Below are 18737 nucleotides of genomic sequence, written 5' to 3' on the forward strand. Positions count from 1 at the left end.
TTAGTAACTTTATTTTAGGAGAGAAGCCTGAATCTGACGGCTCATTGGGCGGCTGGTTCACCGTCTTCATCTCCATTATTCGTGTTGGGGCTTGATAAAGCAACCTGACTGCAGACGGCAGCACAGCTCTTAAATACACACACAGTATTTGTACAGGTAATATTTACCCTCGCCCATTAGATTTATGGGTTGAGTGTTTTCTTACTTTTAAACCTGTCTGACTTTTCCTTTTATTTAATCAATATTTCACTTAGATACCAGGAACATTCCCAACATGAAGACCTCTACCTTTTATTGAAAAAAAAAAAAAAAAAAAAAAAGCAGCTGGTGGGGATCATAACCCTGTGCTGCGTTCATGGTGCCATTTTGAATATAGTTTTCGTCACCTCAGCACATGTACTGATATGAATTCAGAATACTGTAACACCTGCAGGTCTTTAGTGGACCTGATAAAGACTTCACAGAAAAGTGCAGAGTGTGTGCCACACAGTGTTTCCAGCTCACCACTTCGAGATCTCCTTCTCCGGGCAGTTTGCGGTTATCTGCGTTGTTTTGTCCTTTTCCTCCTCCGTCATTATGAATGTTCGCCTCCTTCTCCTTCTGCTCGAAGTACTCCAGGAAGGACGGCTTGGCAGGCTTGGCAGGCTGCATCGTCTCATCTCGCCCTGTAAAACAAACAGCAAGTCCAACATTTACTTTACTGCAGATGAGTCTTGGACTGTCAGAGAGACACACACAGACTCCATAATGCACTGAAATCTCGACGTAGCTTCAGAGACACCACACTGCAACAAATCAGCAGCAATGCTGAGAGCTTTGCTGCTGTTCTTGCAGGGGGTGCAGTGTTTGTTGGAATTTAGTGTTGCTGAATTAAATATTTCTTGGAAAAGGTAAAGCGGGGCTCTGTGAGTTCAAACATGGGAGACGCTGTGGTTTTACAGCAGTGTTTTAGTGAACTGCAGCAACACTGGCAGCTGTTAAGATATTGGCGAGATATTCCTGTGAATGTAATTTACATGTACTCCCCTTTACAGACTGCATTCATTCATTTTTCCTCCTTATTTAGAAGCTTTGTAAAAGGAGAGGATCCTACTACAGTCAGTCACATCAGGAATGGAGATATGAGAGCTGCGTGCTGACAAAGTGCGTAATAATTCAAACTAAAGCAGAGCATTTCCCTCTTGATGTTTTTTATGCACTAAACTTCTCTTTCTTTTTGCACTTAGTTTAAATCAATCATTCACTTTACATCAAACTCTTTTTCCCTGTAACTCAGTTTTTCTGCTGATTTAAGTAAAACCTTTATGAATGCAAATCAGGATCTGTTCCTGGCAAAAAAGGATTAATTGTAATTCAAATTCCAGGATGCAATCCAATCCCCAGGATACCTCCATTACACCTCCATACCTATACCTCTACTGCAAAAATGTATTTATCCAGAGCTTTAGTCAAACACTGAACCAAAATCTGGGTGCAAACACAAATGTCAGCAAGCATCTGCCCTGCTCAAAGATCCCTGAGTGGATCCATCACCCACAGTCACAGGTCACTGCACTCCAACCTCAGCATGAATGTGGAGGCATAAAGAGGTTTTCCTTCAGGAATCAATGAAGTGTTCCATTATTAAGGCGGCAATAAGCAGGGAACAAGATTATCATAATATATGTGCATTAAAGTGATACCAGTAAGTGACTTGCTCAGGTACTGATGGCTTTATGGCTTTTAAAACTCTGTCAGTGGAAAAAAGATGGCAGAGGCTTTAATGTAACACTATTGAACCAGATAGAGGAGAGCACCTCCAGAATTTAATGCATGTTACAGGAAGTGCACGGCATGTGATGGAGCCCATTAAAAAAAGTCAATCAGTTAGATGAAATATTTTAAGACTTGCTAACGAGTGCTAAATTAATAATAAATGGTCGGGAAAGCAAATATTAGGGTTTGGAAACTGGATGTTAGGAAAAGGCAAACAAACAACACCTAAGGGGGGGTGTGTGTGTGTGTGTGTGTGTGTGTGTTTTGGAGCGAAGTTTAGGGGTATTTTAGATTTGCCTCAAGTGTTAATTAGCATCTCCTTTCTTTCGAAGCTAGAACTGTCTCACTGAGATGTCAACAACAACAACAAAACAAAAAACAAAAACAAACAAAAAAATAATAGCAGCTGACTATTGGTGACAATATATATCAAATATATCAAAGTATAAAACCCAGAGAACTGTGACAGTAAACAAAACAGTAGCAGGATCTTAAGAAACACTTATGATGATAGCAGGAAACACTTTAACCACTTAAGCCCACACGTCATGTCTTTTTCTTTTGTTTTTGGTGCTCAATACAGATTTTCTCCAAAATATATTTAAAATTTAGATTACTTCAGTGTAGACTTTTTAAAAAAGACCTCATCATCCTCAGATTATTTCCATTGCTGTAATGAAAACAGAATGCTAGCTTGTAATTTTAACGAACCTAACAAAAACCTGCCCTGGAGACCAGGATGTAGACAATGAGTAATATGGCTGAATGTTGTTATACTATATTATGATTAAGGAACTGACCTCACAGCCCATTGTTCCTTCAGTGGGCTGGTTTCAGTCATTATGCAAATGTACTGTTTATAAGGTTTGGGGAAACCTGCAGTCAGCTGAGACTGAAGAAGTCACTTGGATGAGTGACGAAACGTTTCTCCCACAAAACGCTACGTCCAGATGAACAGAATCAACTTTTGGAGGTTGTTATACTTACCATTGACCAGTTGGAAAATTTGTCCAAACTAAGTAATAATATATTATACAGACTGTGTTTTATCTGTGTTTATGTGCTTTTGAGTGCACGTGTATGGAAAAGTCAGCAGCTACATGCACAATTACAGAGAGGAGTTACTGACAGAGTTTCTGGTTCACTGAATAAAAATGTCCGCACTGTCAATTTTACCCAAGCGAGAGCAAATCAGTGAGTTCATAAGTGTCGTTGAGTGTTTGATTCATGGCTTTAATAAGCTCCTGCGGTCTTACAGAGCCCAGAATTTACACACCAACATTATACACAGATCGCAGTGTGATCAGATAGCACCGCTCTGCTGTGATAACAGTGATCGTTTCTAATAATCATTCTCAACTTTCTAATACGCTCCATCAGGTTGACCCTTAAAAAGCTCTTTATGTAAGAAGTTATTCACAGATTTATAACAGTGTTTGACTTACTGAGCCTTTCCTTTTAGACCGTGCTGGAAACTCTGATGTCATAGTAGGAGGACATTAGAGCTGGTGTGTGTGTGTGTGTGTGTGTGTGTGTGTGTGCGCGCGCTTGCTTAAATAAATTTATGGACAACAATTTTTAATTTATTATTTTATTTTAATGGACAAGTAATAACTGGGATACGCGACTGTGACTCAGGCTTGTTTAATGCTGTGACGGCTGAAGAAATATGGAGATTTTTAACCAGGTGGTCGTGCAGCTTTACGTCACACGGGCTAAAGGTGTTACTGATGTAAGGCTAAGACTTTATTTCCTAATATGAATTATTTAAAGTGATTCAAATCTGTTGTTTACTCTCTTTACTGTTTAGGGTCAGACCGACACACACACACACACACACACACACACACACACGCTTATTTACTTGTTTTTCTAGGTGCAGACCAAATAATTACTATAATACATGAAATGTGTCTGCATGACTCGTGACTGTCCAGCAACCAAACTACAGCAGGTGCACAGCTACACTGCAGGCCCCAGAGTCTTGCCTTACACCCCACCAAGTAATGGGCTAAAATGTTGTTTTTAGCAAATAGCAAATAAACATATTTCATTTCTAACTTTTTTTTTCCCAGTGTGATTAAGTATATGCCAATTATTACACAAACAGAGAAAGCAGTACTGTAGGTACTTCTAAATCAATACAGTCACAACATGTTCTAAGACTGTATAGATTACTCCAAGAGGTAAGTACAGATTTCTATGAAAACTGTCACCAGAGACGCGGTTATCCAGTGTAGACGTGACAAACTTGTTTTGCATCCATTTTCAGAATTTTTTGAAAGGACTCTACTAGTGGGAGCAGAAAGAAGTTTAAAACTGAATTAATAAAAACTGTGAGTCATTCTCTTAATGTTCTCAAGAGAATATCGCTATCTTAGATAAAGGTGTCAGTTTCTGATCTGGGTGAGATATGTAAGCTCTTACTGCAATTATTTCCAAGCATGTCTGCCTCCTTATAACCCAAATGCAACAACGAAGGGGAAAAAAATTGTTTTTGTCAGAAACAGAAAGACATCCGGCGATTACCTCCACTCAAAGTGTTTTGCTTTCTTCGTAATGGTGACTAATGGCTAACATCTCATCAATAATCTCACTTGGGGCTCCACAGTTTGTTTTCATTCAAGCACAAAATCAATTTAAAGTCTAGTGTCCCCCTAAAAAGAATTAATGAATGTTTCTTCTTCATTTGTGCTGCCGGGTGCCTTCTCTCCCAGATGAAGTTGCCAAGGGCACACACAAAGTCATTGTTTAAGAAAACTAACCACAGCTACCGACAGCTACCCGTGGGCATGTTGGGGAAAAAAACTCTCCTGATAAGGAATTTTTCAGCATAATGCAGTTCCTCGGAGACCTTTACTCACCTCAGCTGCAGAATGCAACAGGTCTGCTTTTAAAACGAGATATGATATTAACACTGAATCTTCACACAGTTGTTCTAATTTCCACGAGTGAAGCCTCGGTCGGTTCAAAACCAGCCAGCACTGCACTCGTGGTGTCACAGCTTCACTAAAGTAGAATGAAAGTAAACGAAGCATCAGCGAGCCAATTCTAAACAAAGAGGAACAAACACAAAATTAACTACTGATGTTGGCTAACATCAATTAGTTTCCTCCAAACCCAGGTGATCCAACATAAATCCAATGCTCTGTGTGAGTGGACAGAAGGCTTTTAGTGTGATACATTTTCAGGCATGCAGCTGGATGTAGTGAGGGGGGCAGGTTTATTTAAAGACTTTTATTTCACTCGTGGTTTTCTATTTGAGGAAACACTTTAATCAGATGACAAAAGCTCAGACCCATAAAAATCAATGAGCTAATGTTACTTTGATCCTAGTTTGTTATCTAGTGCTCAGCATCTCCTGTTTGGTAACTTGAGGAATTATCTGACTGGACAAAGACTTTTTCCAGCTGTGCACCACATTCCTGTAAATGGACATGCTGCTTGTAATGCCATGTGGGAGGAAGTATGCAACTAAGCATTCTTTATGTTTTAGACCTTTACTGTTTAGGACAACATTGGCCCAACTAGTGGACAATCTCAGCTCTTATTCTGAAAGTTCAGTTGCTGCTGTAAAGCTACACCGGGACCTTCCTGTCAGGTGTCTCCATACCACCTGGCTCACTGGCTGGCCACTCTTATGGCATGTTTATGGTAATCTGTCTCATTTACAAGGTGACAGGGTGAGAAATGCCTCTGCAATTACTAAAAGATGACGATCTTTATGACAAGTAAGCAAAAAGATTATTCCCAATTACCGTGTTAGGAAAAGTCTGTTTTCCCAAACTTCTTCAGGTTATTTGTCAGTTATGTAATTCCAAGTGTTCACCTAACTTAAGCTTAAAATAGCAAACTCCCCAAAAACCACAAAGACATAACGAGGGTAAGTGTTAGGCCGCGAGTATTTAAATGCGAGGTTTTCAAACATGATTTTTCACTTCCAAGCTGCAGTCGGAGAAAAACAAAAATCAAACCAAACACTTGACCTGTGGTCCATCTTTTATGCAGCTGTTGATGTTTGAAACTTTTCTAACATCCATTACCCTTACACTTTAACTAAACCACGTTTCTGAGGCGATACACCTAATCTGACCCACACTGTGATCCACATCCAACTTCTGTGGAACACGGCCTTTTAAATGAGTGAGAAAAACATCGATAATTGATCAAACTGATGATGACACTGGCAGCAAAACAAGAAATAAGATTTACTTTATTTATCCCATATTTGGAAAATTCTTTTGTTAAAACAGTTGAAATAACTGTCAAATATAAAGTTTATGTATAATGAAAGTAATCAAAAAGTCAAATGTAGAGATAAAAGTTAATGAATTCTTTTATTTGATCTTTCTCAGCCTGCAAGTAAATATTCTATTTTTCTCTCATATTTGTTTGATCAGCAGACACAGGAAACATAAAGAGAGCTGAGCGACACAGCAAAAGTCATGACTGGCTTTGTGAGTAATTAATTTGACCAGCGCCGCCGCGCCCAGACTCCACACGCCCATCACCTTTAATGAAAAGATTCTTGTGACATTTAGATCTTCCATTTATTTTCTACTTTCTGACAGCAGATGCTGTAGACTGCAGCGGGGGAAAAATGGGGACACTCTGATCTCTTTTTCCCCCTTTACTGGAAGCAACAGCCACCAGAATATTTTATACCAACTGGGCAGCTGATTGAGACATTAAATTTAACCGCTGCACAGACACAGAGCAGTTTGGAGAGGCAGCCTGACTGCCCTCAGCTGATGAGGCCCATACCAAAAAGACAAAAATAAAAGAGTAGAAGAAAAGCATTCTGCCATTACCGTTTGTCACCCACTGACAAGCCCATTATTCTGTCCTCTCTGCTCTGACACTGATCTGCTCTGCTGGGTCTTTTCTGACCAATTACATCATCACTGCAGTCGCATCACTGCAGGAAGTCGACATGGTGGCGTTTACTTTGAATTAAAAAGTATAAATAGTGGAATGCTTTTATTTTTGTAGAACTTTGTACAAGTTTTAAAGGTTTAAAGTAAAAAAATTCCGTTTTATTAGAACTTGGATTTCAAAAAGCTTGCTGGGATGTAGGTTTTAGCTGAGCACCTGGGAGGACACCTCGAGCAGGTGGGCTGGTGATGTTCACAGCTTATCTGAAGCGACTTTAGTTCCTGGATTCTATGCATTTTGCTCATCCTGGGTCGTTTTCTTTTCTTTTCGTCCCAAGCTCCTTAGACTACGAAGACTTGGATGACTGAGAACCTTCACAGACAACCCAAAGGTCGCTTTTCTAAATCTTCTTACTTGTATGAAAAGAAAATTTCAACAAGGCACCAGGTCACAATTCAACATTGAATAATTAGGTGGGGCTCTGTGGCTTACTGTAACTACTCTCAGCTTTTCTCTTTTTTGTCTCCAATGACTTGGGAGTTCTGTCTGCTTGTGTCCCTTTTCTTTGGGGAAGTGATCCGCCTGCTCAGAACGATTCAGAACCAGTAAATTTAATAAACTCAGACAAGTTTATGCTCATGTTTGAAACTTTTTTGCATATTTAAAACAAGTCGCATTAGGGTTGTGCAAATAGATGATGACTACAGGGATTGATAAAGGTACTGTATTACTGTATTCCATCCATATGAAATTCATATTAGCCTAAATAGAGTAAAGTTTACTACAGTTTCATGCCAGCAAGTCTGAGCATGCACAACAGTTCAGAAGCTTTTGTTTAGGAGAAGAAACCAGGATCGCAAACATTTTGAAGAGGTCAAGTTCACTGACTTCAACTAGTAACAATGAAGCCAAGCAGACCTCCATTGGCTCCAGCTGCCTCTCTCTGGATACCTGTCAATCACTGCATCCATGTCAATAATCCAGCATCCAGGTGGATGATTTATGAAGGTGTTATTAAAGGTGTGTTATAAACCCCTTAGTTAGAAAAATTAAATAGAAAAAAAATAAGTGAATGTCTTTAATTGTTTACATATTCCGATGGTGTAGCCGGTGATCCATGTGGACATATGTCACATGGATCCATGTTTTGGGGTGTTGGATCATTAGAATTAACAGCCAAGGCTGCAGTCTTTAGACTGCAAGTTTAGGAAAATACAGTTTAAATTTAAAGCTAAAGAAGTGCGTTCTACAACTTTCCACAACAAAATTAAACTTTAATAGCATAAAGAGCTGTGAGAGATGAGCAGGTTTAAAAAGCTCTTCAGTCTTTTTAACGAGGATCCGTACCGAGAAGGTGGAGGAAACTGCACTGCCCTACTCATTTCAAGAGTACAGAGTACACTTTGTGATGGTTGTGAGTTGCTAAATTAGAAAATGTAAGCTACAGACGCAGAGCAAAGTAAAACATTAGAGAACACTGTCGCAGCTCAGAGTTAGAAAACTACATAAATAATTTAATGGCTCCACATCAGATGACAAATGGAAAGCCTGAACCAGTCTCAAATCACACGGCCAGCCACTCTGCATGTTTGCATGAGACAGACAGAGGCAAAGAGACCAATGTCATAACTTCCCACATGTTCCCATTTTGTGTCTCTGTGTTATGGCCGAAGAGCACAGACTACGTCTTTATAGCTTCGTACTTGTCTCATTAAGAAGTATCAAAGGAGATTAAGGTTACTTTCATAAAATCAGAGCCTGTGGTTAGAATATTAGTTTCAATTACAGCGTTGCACTTGTATGCCTCCTGCAACCAGCTAATTTAAAGTCAATATCTTCTCTGCCTGTACTGTAGTGCAGACTTAGAAGGAGTTTATTGAAATGTCTGTCCAGTAAATCTACTTCGAATATGGATGGTCCTGCAAAGAGCTCCTAAAACAGGGAGGTTTTATGTGTACAGATGTGTCCATAATCACCACTTACAAGATGGGTGCCAGAGATTAATGTCACTAATTCAGTATCTGATCACATCTGAAACACAATCTCCTCTGAAATAATGTCTCCTCCTGCTCCTCAGTTATGATGTGAATAATGGACAGAAAAGTGTCTGTGCAAGACAATAAAACGGCACCATGAATCTCACCTTTGGCTTTATCATTTTATCTCGATATCATACAATTTGTGTGACCTTTGACCACCAAAATCCTCTTTTGGGTCAGATTTTATAAAGTTAGATCTTATAAATTGCACTATTTCTACCCGTTTATCCATTTAAATGCAGATCTGTGTGAAACTCTACGATGTTTTCTGTCCTGTACAGTTTTCAGGAGATAAGAGTTTCTAATCTGGATTCTAGTCAGACACAGTTAAGCGCTAATCACTGCAAATTAAAAGGCCTTTTCTTTTTCAGTAGCATTAGGGAGGATCAATAACTGATCTAATATCTCATCTTGATCTTCAGGGCCCCTTCAGCATCAGACCACAGTCATTAGTTTGGGACACACACAGGCACCCACTCAGGAGCACATTAAACGACAACAGAGAAAGACACACTCGCAGAAACACACAACTGAAGGACACTGGAGTTGTAACGTAATTATGAATTCGAAATGTTCCAGTGTTAATGCAGTTTAAACCGCTGCCTGTGGAGATCCATACTAACCTGATATCAGGACGTCTGACCGGAGACTTTGAGTGTGTGTGTGTGTTTATGAGCATGTGTGATCGAGACTCAGTAAATTCACGGTGGCGTTGTGGCAGTGTACGTCTGCAGAACGACTGCGTGTTCACGTCTTCTGTGCTCATCTTATGGTCTCATATGAGAGTGTGGTGTCTTGTATTAACAGTGTCAGCGAGCATCAGTGTGTCAGTCCAATAAAACCTGTTACTGTAACTCTTCAACAGTTAAGCTCTCAAAATAATTCAAATTACACCTGAAAGTCGACTTCTGATGTCACAATAAACAGCACGTGGTGGACAGCGTTGTTTATGGTGAAACAGCCAACCGTGCTGTTACTGTGTGGGTCAAATATAGACAGTTTATTTCTGTAATTACATGTGGTTGGCAGTCAGAGCAGTTCCAGTTTCTTGAGAAGCTTGTGGGGAAAGCACGAGTGCAAAAAATACCAGCAGTAAAAATCTTTTTCCCTTTTGAACTTCAGTTAAATTCTCATTTCAAAGTCTGCACAAACAGTCCCTTTCTTTTATTCATCCATCCATTTTCTTCCAATTGGAGGCCAATTTCATTCACACCTATGGACAATTCAGAAACACCAACATGCATGACCGTGGGGGGAAGTCAGAGTCCCCATGCAGGTATACAGGCCCACGGCAGGCCTGGGGATTCAAACCAAAGACCTCCTTGTTGTGAGACGACTGAGCACATTTACCTCTTGCAAACAGATAATGTTAATTTTACAGCTGTCTTTGCTCTCGACTCGAACTGAGATTATAGAGATGAGTTGCTGTAAGCGAGTTTGGGCTTTTATAGAGCAGTGAAATGCAAAAAATAAAAGTTATTCAAGTCATTCAACCTGAGATCCATCAACATTACGCTGCCTTTTATTTATTTTCCTGTTTTAGGAGGTCAGGGTCTGGACTGAGATGGCTCACAGACTAGCTTTGGCCTTTGGGTTGTATGTCGCTCATGTGCGTATATCTGAATCTAAAAGGTCTATTTCTCCACACATGGTGGTTCCAGATTACTTTAGATTTTTTTTGTCATCAGGGCACTGGAGAATTTACAAACTGGTCCAGTGAGCACCCAAATACTGCCAGTTTCTGTCAGTGGTAGTAAATGTGGCCAGCGCTCCCTGGTTTGAAAGTAACTCTCATTAGATGAAGTGTAGGAGTTGTGATATTTGGCCACGAACTTCCACAGTAGCTTTATTTTCATCAGAGCGTATTCTGGCTGCATATTACTGGAGTCACACAGAGCTAAAGCAAATATACACTCACGCACACGTCAAGCGTCAGCGTGCTCAGTGTCTCACTGGGGTTAATTCTTTGCGTATAAAAACAAACATAAAACACGCCCACAGACTGCCAGCACTGATCAACTCAGTCCAACTCTTATTGAGAATCTGTTCCAAAAGCACCAAATACAGCCAACGCTTCAGCTCCCACACGGTCGACAGACGCCAACAGACCGATGCAGCACCAACACATCCCTGAAAGACACTCCAGCAGGTCTGATCTTACTCATCTTTTGTTCTGATTCTTTGCAGTCTGGTTTTGTTTCTCTCAGGTGAACTGCGTCTGGTCCCTCAGGTTATGCTAATTAAAGGTTATAGCAAAGCCCTTGGGGGAGCCTACAGGCAACGCATGAATGGGTTAAGGTTTATTTCAAAGGTAACTGAAACAAAAACATACAGAAGCAGCAGTCAAATCAGAGAAGAAGAACAGAAAATTTTGTGTTTTTAAAGTTACACATTTATTACACACGCAGCTTCACATAATTTCGCCTTTATTAATGGATCAATCCAGAGCATCAACATGATTAATGTCCATGCCTCCTCCCACCAGAGGACTGCACAAAGCAAGTTATTGAATATTCTGAATAAGTTAGCCAGGAATAAAATATAAATACATTTACCTACATTGACTGGCCCATTAAAAAAAAACAATACCTGCCACCAACACAGCTGAAGCCGTCAAAACCTCAGCCACACAACTGGCTGTTGATTGGCTCTCTGGATGCAGAGGCGGGCCAACTGCCAAGTGTCGCACTACATAATTCTGCTGTAGACTTGTACTTGTGATTATCTGAGTGCCATGTGTCTCTCATGTATTATCACGTTATATAAAAAGACAAGAAACAAAGCAGAACTACATTACCCACAATCACACGTGACCATACAAAGTGTTCGTGTTCAGAACATCACTGCTGCTAACATCACACATGCTGAGCGATTAAAAACAAATCACTGTGGTGTATAAATCAAACAAGGAACAAACTCTGCTGTTACTATTCGAGGCCTGCATATGTACAAGTGCACTCTGCTGACACGCATCCCGCCCGAGTTCACCAGCAGCAAGCTCGTGCTTGTAATTTAGGAATTAACAGACACACCCAGAATTAGGAGGAAAGTCACTGTGGTACGAGAGTTCAAGCCTCTGGAGGAAACATCCTCAATAACGCCAACACACACGACACAGTGAACCTGTCGGTGCACAGCTAGGTCACAGTCTGCCCCCTCATGGACAAATTAAACACTACGCTACATTTTTGGTGATTATGGCCAAAAAATGACTGTGTTACATCACTTAACGGGACCGTGTGTACATAATTTCATTCCACCTCATGTTAACATGTGATGCGAATGACAATAAAGCTCCTTGAATCCTTAACCGGCAGTCATTCCAGTCTTTGAAACAAAAGGCTCAAAATATTAAATTTCAAGCATTTTGCATGTTCTGCAGAACAATGCATAAACATTAATGCATTATTAGTTTCATTGTTGGTTCAATTATAATGCGTGGTATTTGTCTGATAGACAACCCAGTGTCAGTAACCATGCGGCAAAGCTCAGGCTTGTTTTCTTTAGTTTTGCAAGTGCGCATAATCATCTTTGTTTCGTTTGCACACCTAGTTTAGCTCACTTAGTTTTCTGTCATAACCCTGCTGGTCTGTCACAGAGGCAGAATATCACACAGTGCATATAAGTCCACGAACACAGTTCTGAATGTCTCGATATTATTATTCGAACCCTAAGTGCATAAAAGAGAGGGATGATGTGACACGGATCCTGTCTGTTTGTTTAAAAATAATGCCAAAGCACGTCATCATCTGGTTCCTCTTACATGTTTTCCAGTAAACTGAGAGCTAATTTATCACTGCATTTATCAGGCACAGCTCCACAAATGTACCAGCACATTTCACTGTAGCTAAAAACACACTGAGGTGTACAGTGCAGAGCAAACATTTACCCAATTTAAATATTTAGACTAGCATTGAGAAGCCACCCGACTAATCTCTAATTCATTCTGCAGCGAGACAACCAGCTCCTCCACACAAAGCCAAAATCACAGAGAAGCAACACTACTACTACTACTATTATACTACTACTATTATTACTACTACTACTACTACTACTACTACTACTACTACTACTACTACTATTATAATACTACACTTTGTATAAAGTTAACTTTTATTATGATCAGAGGCCAGAATTTAGTTGATTTTGCAGCCCTCGTCGATCACGTCAGCATGCATTTAATGTGTTTAGAGGGACTTACTTTTCATAGTGCCGGCATCTTCCTCATCGTCATCCTCGTCATCATTAGAGTTGATGACCATGGTGCCCAGCTGTGACTGCAAGGTTCCCGTGTCATCGTGTTCAATCATCGTTCCTGCCGTGCTTCCAAGAGAACTTCCTAAAGAACCGGCAGCCCGGATGGTTCCTGAGTCACCCGTACCTGCCCGAACCATCGTCCCCTGGTCAACCTCATCTTCATCCTGAAACACAGAGGCAGAGGGCAGCGTGATTTAATGCTCTCCAACGGCAGTTACAATATCCAGAAAAGACATGTTTATAAATATGAGTCTGTGTTTAGCTTTGGAAAGTTAGAAATCAAAAGCTCGTCAACTACGAAAACACTTGTAATTTAACGTCTTCTTTAGTTGCAGTAACTTAAAAGCTGTACATGCTATCCTATTGATATTTAAAGGCTGATGGAGAGAATTTGTGACTCTTCAAGTCTGTACCGAATTCTCATCGTCATCTGCATCTTGCTCTCTTTGTTCTTCCTCCTGTCTCTTCAGTTTGATCTCCATGGCGTCTGTGATCAAAGCTCTGAGGATGGAATTGGGCTTGGCCGATTTAATAAACGGATGCTGTAGAGGAGAAAGACACGTAATGCTCAAACCAAACGTTTGTGGGTTTTGACATTAGTTACAATTAGAACTGATCCATGAAAGCTTGACCACAACAGCAAATATTACAGCAAATACTAATATAATGTAAAAAATACTACTATAATATGATATATTAAACTGAAATTCCAGCCAGCAACAAAACAAAATAAAATTAATGGTTAATTAAGTGAAGCTGTTCACTAAAATACAATATAAAAAAATAAAGCTCATTAATGTAAAAAAAAATATTCAAAAGACAAATCTAAAAAAATAAAAAAGTAAAAATAAAAATACATTTGGAAAAAGTTAAAGAGCAGGTCACACAATAAAACAGAAACAAAAATAATAAAAAACTGATTAAAAAATGAGCACAGAAAATGCTAATAGATATTACCTTATTTTTATAGTGTGGCTTTAATAATTAAAAATATAATTAAAAGATATCCAAAGGATTGAATGTTTTCTGACCACACAGTCATCCACGACACTTGGTCTATTATCAGTTACAGGATTGTGTTAGTTACCTGTAACAGCTGTGTGGCTGTGGCTCTGTTTTCTGGGTTCTTCACCAAACACTGGCTGACAAAGTCCCGGAAGCCCGGAGACCACAGATCCGGGTTCCGGAAGGTTGGGGGAGGGTTGGTGGGAATCATGAAGATGGCCTGGAAGAGGAATCAATTCAGCACACAGAAGGCAAAACCAACTAACCATCACGTTTTAGCTACTTGCGGTAATTAATGTCACACTCCTTCCTTTCCTCTTTTTGTCTTCTCTTACACACACATACAGCTGTTGTTTACATGCTAACATTATTTGGGCTTATACACACAGGGCACACACACACACACACACACACACACACACACACACACACACACACACACACACACAGGATCCATACCCTCATTGGGTGTATGTCCGCATAGGGTGGCTTGCCCTCAGCCATTTCTATAGCTGTAATCCCCAGAGACCAGATATCTGCCACACAGTTATAGCCGATCTCCTGTATGACTTCTGGAGCCATCCAGAACGGCGTGCCGATGACAGTGTTTCGTTTCGCCATCGTGTCCTGAGGAAGGAAGGAGAGAAAATAATACAAAGTAACACATAGAAGATTAAAACAAGCTTCTACAACATTAAAAGGGCAGATAGCATCTTTATTCAACTACTTGTGTTTATTTGTGTTTTCTTTCTATATTAAACCAGATATAACAAAACATTTAAAAGACATCAAACACACATCATATACATTTACAGTAGCAGATTTTTTTCTCTTACTGTGAGCTGTCCAGCAACTCCAAAGTCGGCCAGTTTGGCCTGACCCTCAGTGTTCAGCAGGATGTTGCCTGCTTTGATGTCTCGGTGGATCTTCCTCATGAAGTGAAGATACTCCAGACCCTTCAGGGTGGACTGTAGGATGGTGGCTATCTCCTCTTCTTTGAGCTACAAGGCAAACACAAATAACATTAATTAGATTCATGTATGCAAAGCAATGTCCAAACAAGACGTAGCACAGACGTAGATGTGGAGGAGACGCATCTAAATATTCTTAAACTGAATCCATAGAGATGCATCCGAGTAACATTCATATACCAGAAGCCTTACACACACGCTGTGCTCCATGCAAACTACATGTGAGTGAGTGTGTGCATGTGTGTGTGTCTGGGTGTTACATTACCGTCTTGTTACGTATTCGGATGATATCAGATACGGACCCAGCGCCACAATATTCCATGACGATCCACAGGTCTGTGTTTTTGAAGTAGCTGCCGTAGTAGCGCACCACGTGGGGACTGAACACAGGGACATCAGTGAGTCAGACAACATTCATCCCTTTATTTCAGGATGTTGGAGATTCAATGTGTCGCTTTTATGCCCAGTCAGGCTACGATCCTCTCCCTGATGAAACTTATTTCCTAAAGTTGAGCCCAACATTAGCAGGGGACCTTATGTGACCTTATGAAACTGCCAGCTCACGTCTGAGTGAATGTACAGACATCTGTGGTTAGTTTCATAGTGTGCTTGTTTAAGTTTAGCTTTTATTGTTTCAAAATGTTTACTTTTGTGTTAACTCACATTGGACTAAAACTACCACAGAATCTCTGAGGTTGATGAAATATTGTAATAGTTAATTTGTTACTACACATAATACTTTACTGATCTTGCCATTTTTCTGGTGGGAATCCCAGTTTGTGTTATCTGCAGTTCAGCAGACAGAGTGCTGTAGTACAGCATCCCCAGGCCCTGATGAGGTTTCTGAGTCAAAATGAAACTGTGGCTCACGTTTGAAGAACACTCTGTGGAACTGCTGGTACTTTGTCTATTTATAGCTGCTGCAGCAATGAATGAAAAACCTCAGTAAACACTTTTATATCACAGACTCTGCAGGTCTGGAACACTTCCCAGTGAGAAACAGACCATATTAAAGTGTTTCCCCTGGAGAATTTTATAACAGTCAGTTGGTGTGGAGGTGGGGCTGTCACCGTATGGGAAAGCCCCCCCAAAAGAACTTAATGAAAGTTTCTAAATGTTTCCGCAGAGGCTGAAATCACTTACTGTAAATGCTTCGAGATAAAAGTATCTGCTTCGCTGCTTTTCAGCAATTTAACCAAACATCTACGCCCACAGTTCTCTTACAGGGGACTTTTTTCAATCCAGTTTGAGGTCGTGTGTAATTACAGGGCGGAAGGACGTGTGCAAAAGATGAGCGGCAAAACGCTGACCACACAAAACACCAAGTCACACCAGTGATGCTCTTACTGCCTCTGGGTTTTTGTTATGTTTCACACAAGGATCGAGCTCAGTAATGCATGTACCTGTTACACTGCTGCATGATGGAGATTTCCTTGATGATCTCTTGAAGATCAGACTCCACAGGAACTTGTTTGATGGCTACGATCTCCCCCGTTTCTTTATAATGGGCCTTAAATACGCAGCCGTAAGACCTGCAGGAACACAAAGAGAGAGGCTTAACACGGTCTTTCAGCTGTTGATGACTGAGATCGATGAGCAGATACTTGTTATCTCCAAGTTTAACCAAACAGTGTCGAGCCACACCCGAGAGGTGGCGAGGTGCTCGATTATAACAGAATTAAAATGATTTTAGTCAATATTTCACTGTGCATGATTTCATTCATTCATCATTCATTAACTTAAACACAGACAGTTACTGAACCTATAAACTTCCTTTTAACAGAAGATTACATTTACTGAAAAAAGGAGAGAAGCGTTTTTCTTTTTTAGTCTACAGGACGCTCGTCTGTCCGTGCTGGCCTTAACAGCAGGATGTATGAAGGTGCTCAGGTGCCTCGGAGGACCTGCATGACGGCCAGCAGGTGGGCAACAGAGGCCTTATAGTGAGTTCCAGATAAAGTTGGAAGTCATAATGTCCGAGTTCCCAGGCGGGCTTTTCAAATGCAACGATCCCTCAAGTCGGAAAATCAGAACAGTCCCACGAATCCTGAGTTAAGGAGCCAACATGGTGGCAGTGGATGGACAACGCTCAAAGCTTTAATCTGTGGTTTATTAATATTGATCCACGAATGGCTGTAACCTGCTAAGAAGCAACAAATCCTCTTTTTTCTGCTTTTCCAACTTTATTACTGGAACACACTCAGCTCTGAGGTGACTGGAATACAGCTTTCAGCTCAGGGTGAAAGACGCTGAGTGATCTAGAGACGAACGCACCTGTTAATGATTTCCACAGGTCTTCCTTCAGAAACCTTGTAACTTTTTCTCTCCCTAGAGTAACTCTTTGTTTTAGTCATCTTGTATTGCGTTTAACTAGACAGCAAATGAAAAGCACGTCTCTGTAAAGGAGAGCAGTGGGCTTCATTTCTAACACTGGAAAAATATGAGAGGTTTGTAGCAAAACTGAATAGAAAGGATGAACCCTTTTATCCTGATTATTTTGTTTTCATAATCGCTGAAAACCAAAATTCAACTTCTTCTCTTTCTCCACTGAAAATAGCCCTCGGGGGTTCCCACACTTAAAGGCGTGACCACCCAAAAACTGCCTGCGAGTTCCTGCAGTGGAAACACTTTACAGACACATTAATTAGTGATTGATGTCAATAGTAAACATCAGTGTACTATTCAACTTATTTCATTACTTTCCCACGAACAGTTTTTTTCTCACTTTGACAGATGAAGCAAGAGTGAGAAAAAGCTCTGATATGAATGTGAAAGATAACAGGCATGAAAAAACTAGTTTCATTAAAACCAGTGTTACTGATAAGACGTCTTTATTGCAAAAACCGAACAGCACCGAATGAGTTTGATTAATTGCAGGATCATTAAGAAGTGTCTGGAATCAGCTATGACACGTGCAGGAAAGGAGTCAATCAGCCGCTCAGAACAGGAAGCGCATTGAGAAACAGGATATGAAGAGGCAATGTTTACGTTGACAGGCAACAGAGGAGGGCGGAGCCTAATGTCTGACAGGAACAGATGAAATGAGGCAGAAACGAGCACAGAGATACGGAGAGGACCAGGATGACTAACGCAGACAAGGATGACACGTAAAAACAGGCAAAGTGAAACTTTGCTCCTGTCAGGACGGAGGTAATCCTCCGACTGTACGACTCACCCTTCACCCAGCTTCTCCAGGACATCAAAGACTTCCTCTGGCTGCTTGGTGAGACTGTCCTCGCTCAGCTTCTTCAGCTGTCTGCAGTGACAGAAAGAGCAATTTTAAGCAACTTTCATGATTTTTGTTCATGTTTTTTTTATTTATCTCTTCTTTTGCAGCGCCTGCTCACAGCTTTTGTATACTACATGCCTCTAAAGCACTTTAGGACTCCTCTGACCTAAAGTGACACTTTCACATTAAAAAAAATATTACAGAGCGTGCCAGTGATTAACACCTGAAAGTCAAAAAAAAAAAAAAAAAAAAAAAAATAGCAAACACATTAATTTGGTGCAGGATCTTTATGCTGATTATTTTTTGTTCCATTTTCAACCCTCAAGATAAAAAAAAATACAAGTTAAACTGCAAAAAAGTTTAACATTTCAAGGCCAACATTTTATGCAGTAATGAAAACATAAATAAACATAATTTTTTTCCCTTCCAAAGAAATCGTGTGTGTAATCTGAGAGAAGACTTTATTACTGAATTCAGCCTCCTCCTGAGTGCCACTGATCACATTCACTCTCTCCTGACACATTAAAACATCTCCACAACCTTTGAACTGAAGAGACAAAAATATCTCTACGCAAACAAAAATAGATCCAACATGTCCCAGATGCA

General features: G+C 40.3%; 1 protein-coding gene across 1 annotated transcript in view; it reads right to left on the reverse strand.

The window, feature by feature from the left end:
- LOC100695319 (serine/threonine-protein kinase 4) overlaps positions 1-18737 on the reverse strand; it is a 38045-nt gene that overhangs the window by 11296 nt on the left and 8012 nt on the right. The window contains exons 2-10 of the mRNA XM_003451852.5: positions 18078-18158; positions 16306-16434; positions 15168-15282; positions 14768-14932; positions 14391-14558; positions 14014-14151; positions 13340-13468; positions 12871-13090; positions 505-665 (exon numbers count right to left, since the gene is read on the reverse strand). Coding sequence (XP_003451900.1) covers positions 505-665; positions 12871-13090; positions 13340-13468; positions 14014-14151; positions 14391-14558; positions 14768-14932; positions 15168-15282; positions 16306-16434; positions 18078-18158 — 1306 coding nt within the window. The remainder of the gene's footprint in view (positions 1-504; positions 666-12870; positions 13091-13339; positions 13469-14013; positions 14152-14390; positions 14559-14767; positions 14933-15167; positions 15283-16305; positions 16435-18077; positions 18159-18737) is intronic.

The sequence above is a fragment of the Oreochromis niloticus genome, linkage group LG5, assembly GCF_001858045.2.
Source record: "Oreochromis niloticus isolate F11D_XX linkage group LG5, O_niloticus_UMD_NMBU, whole genome shotgun sequence".
NCBI lineage: Eukaryota > Metazoa > Chordata > Actinopteri > Cichliformes > Cichlidae > Oreochromis > Oreochromis niloticus.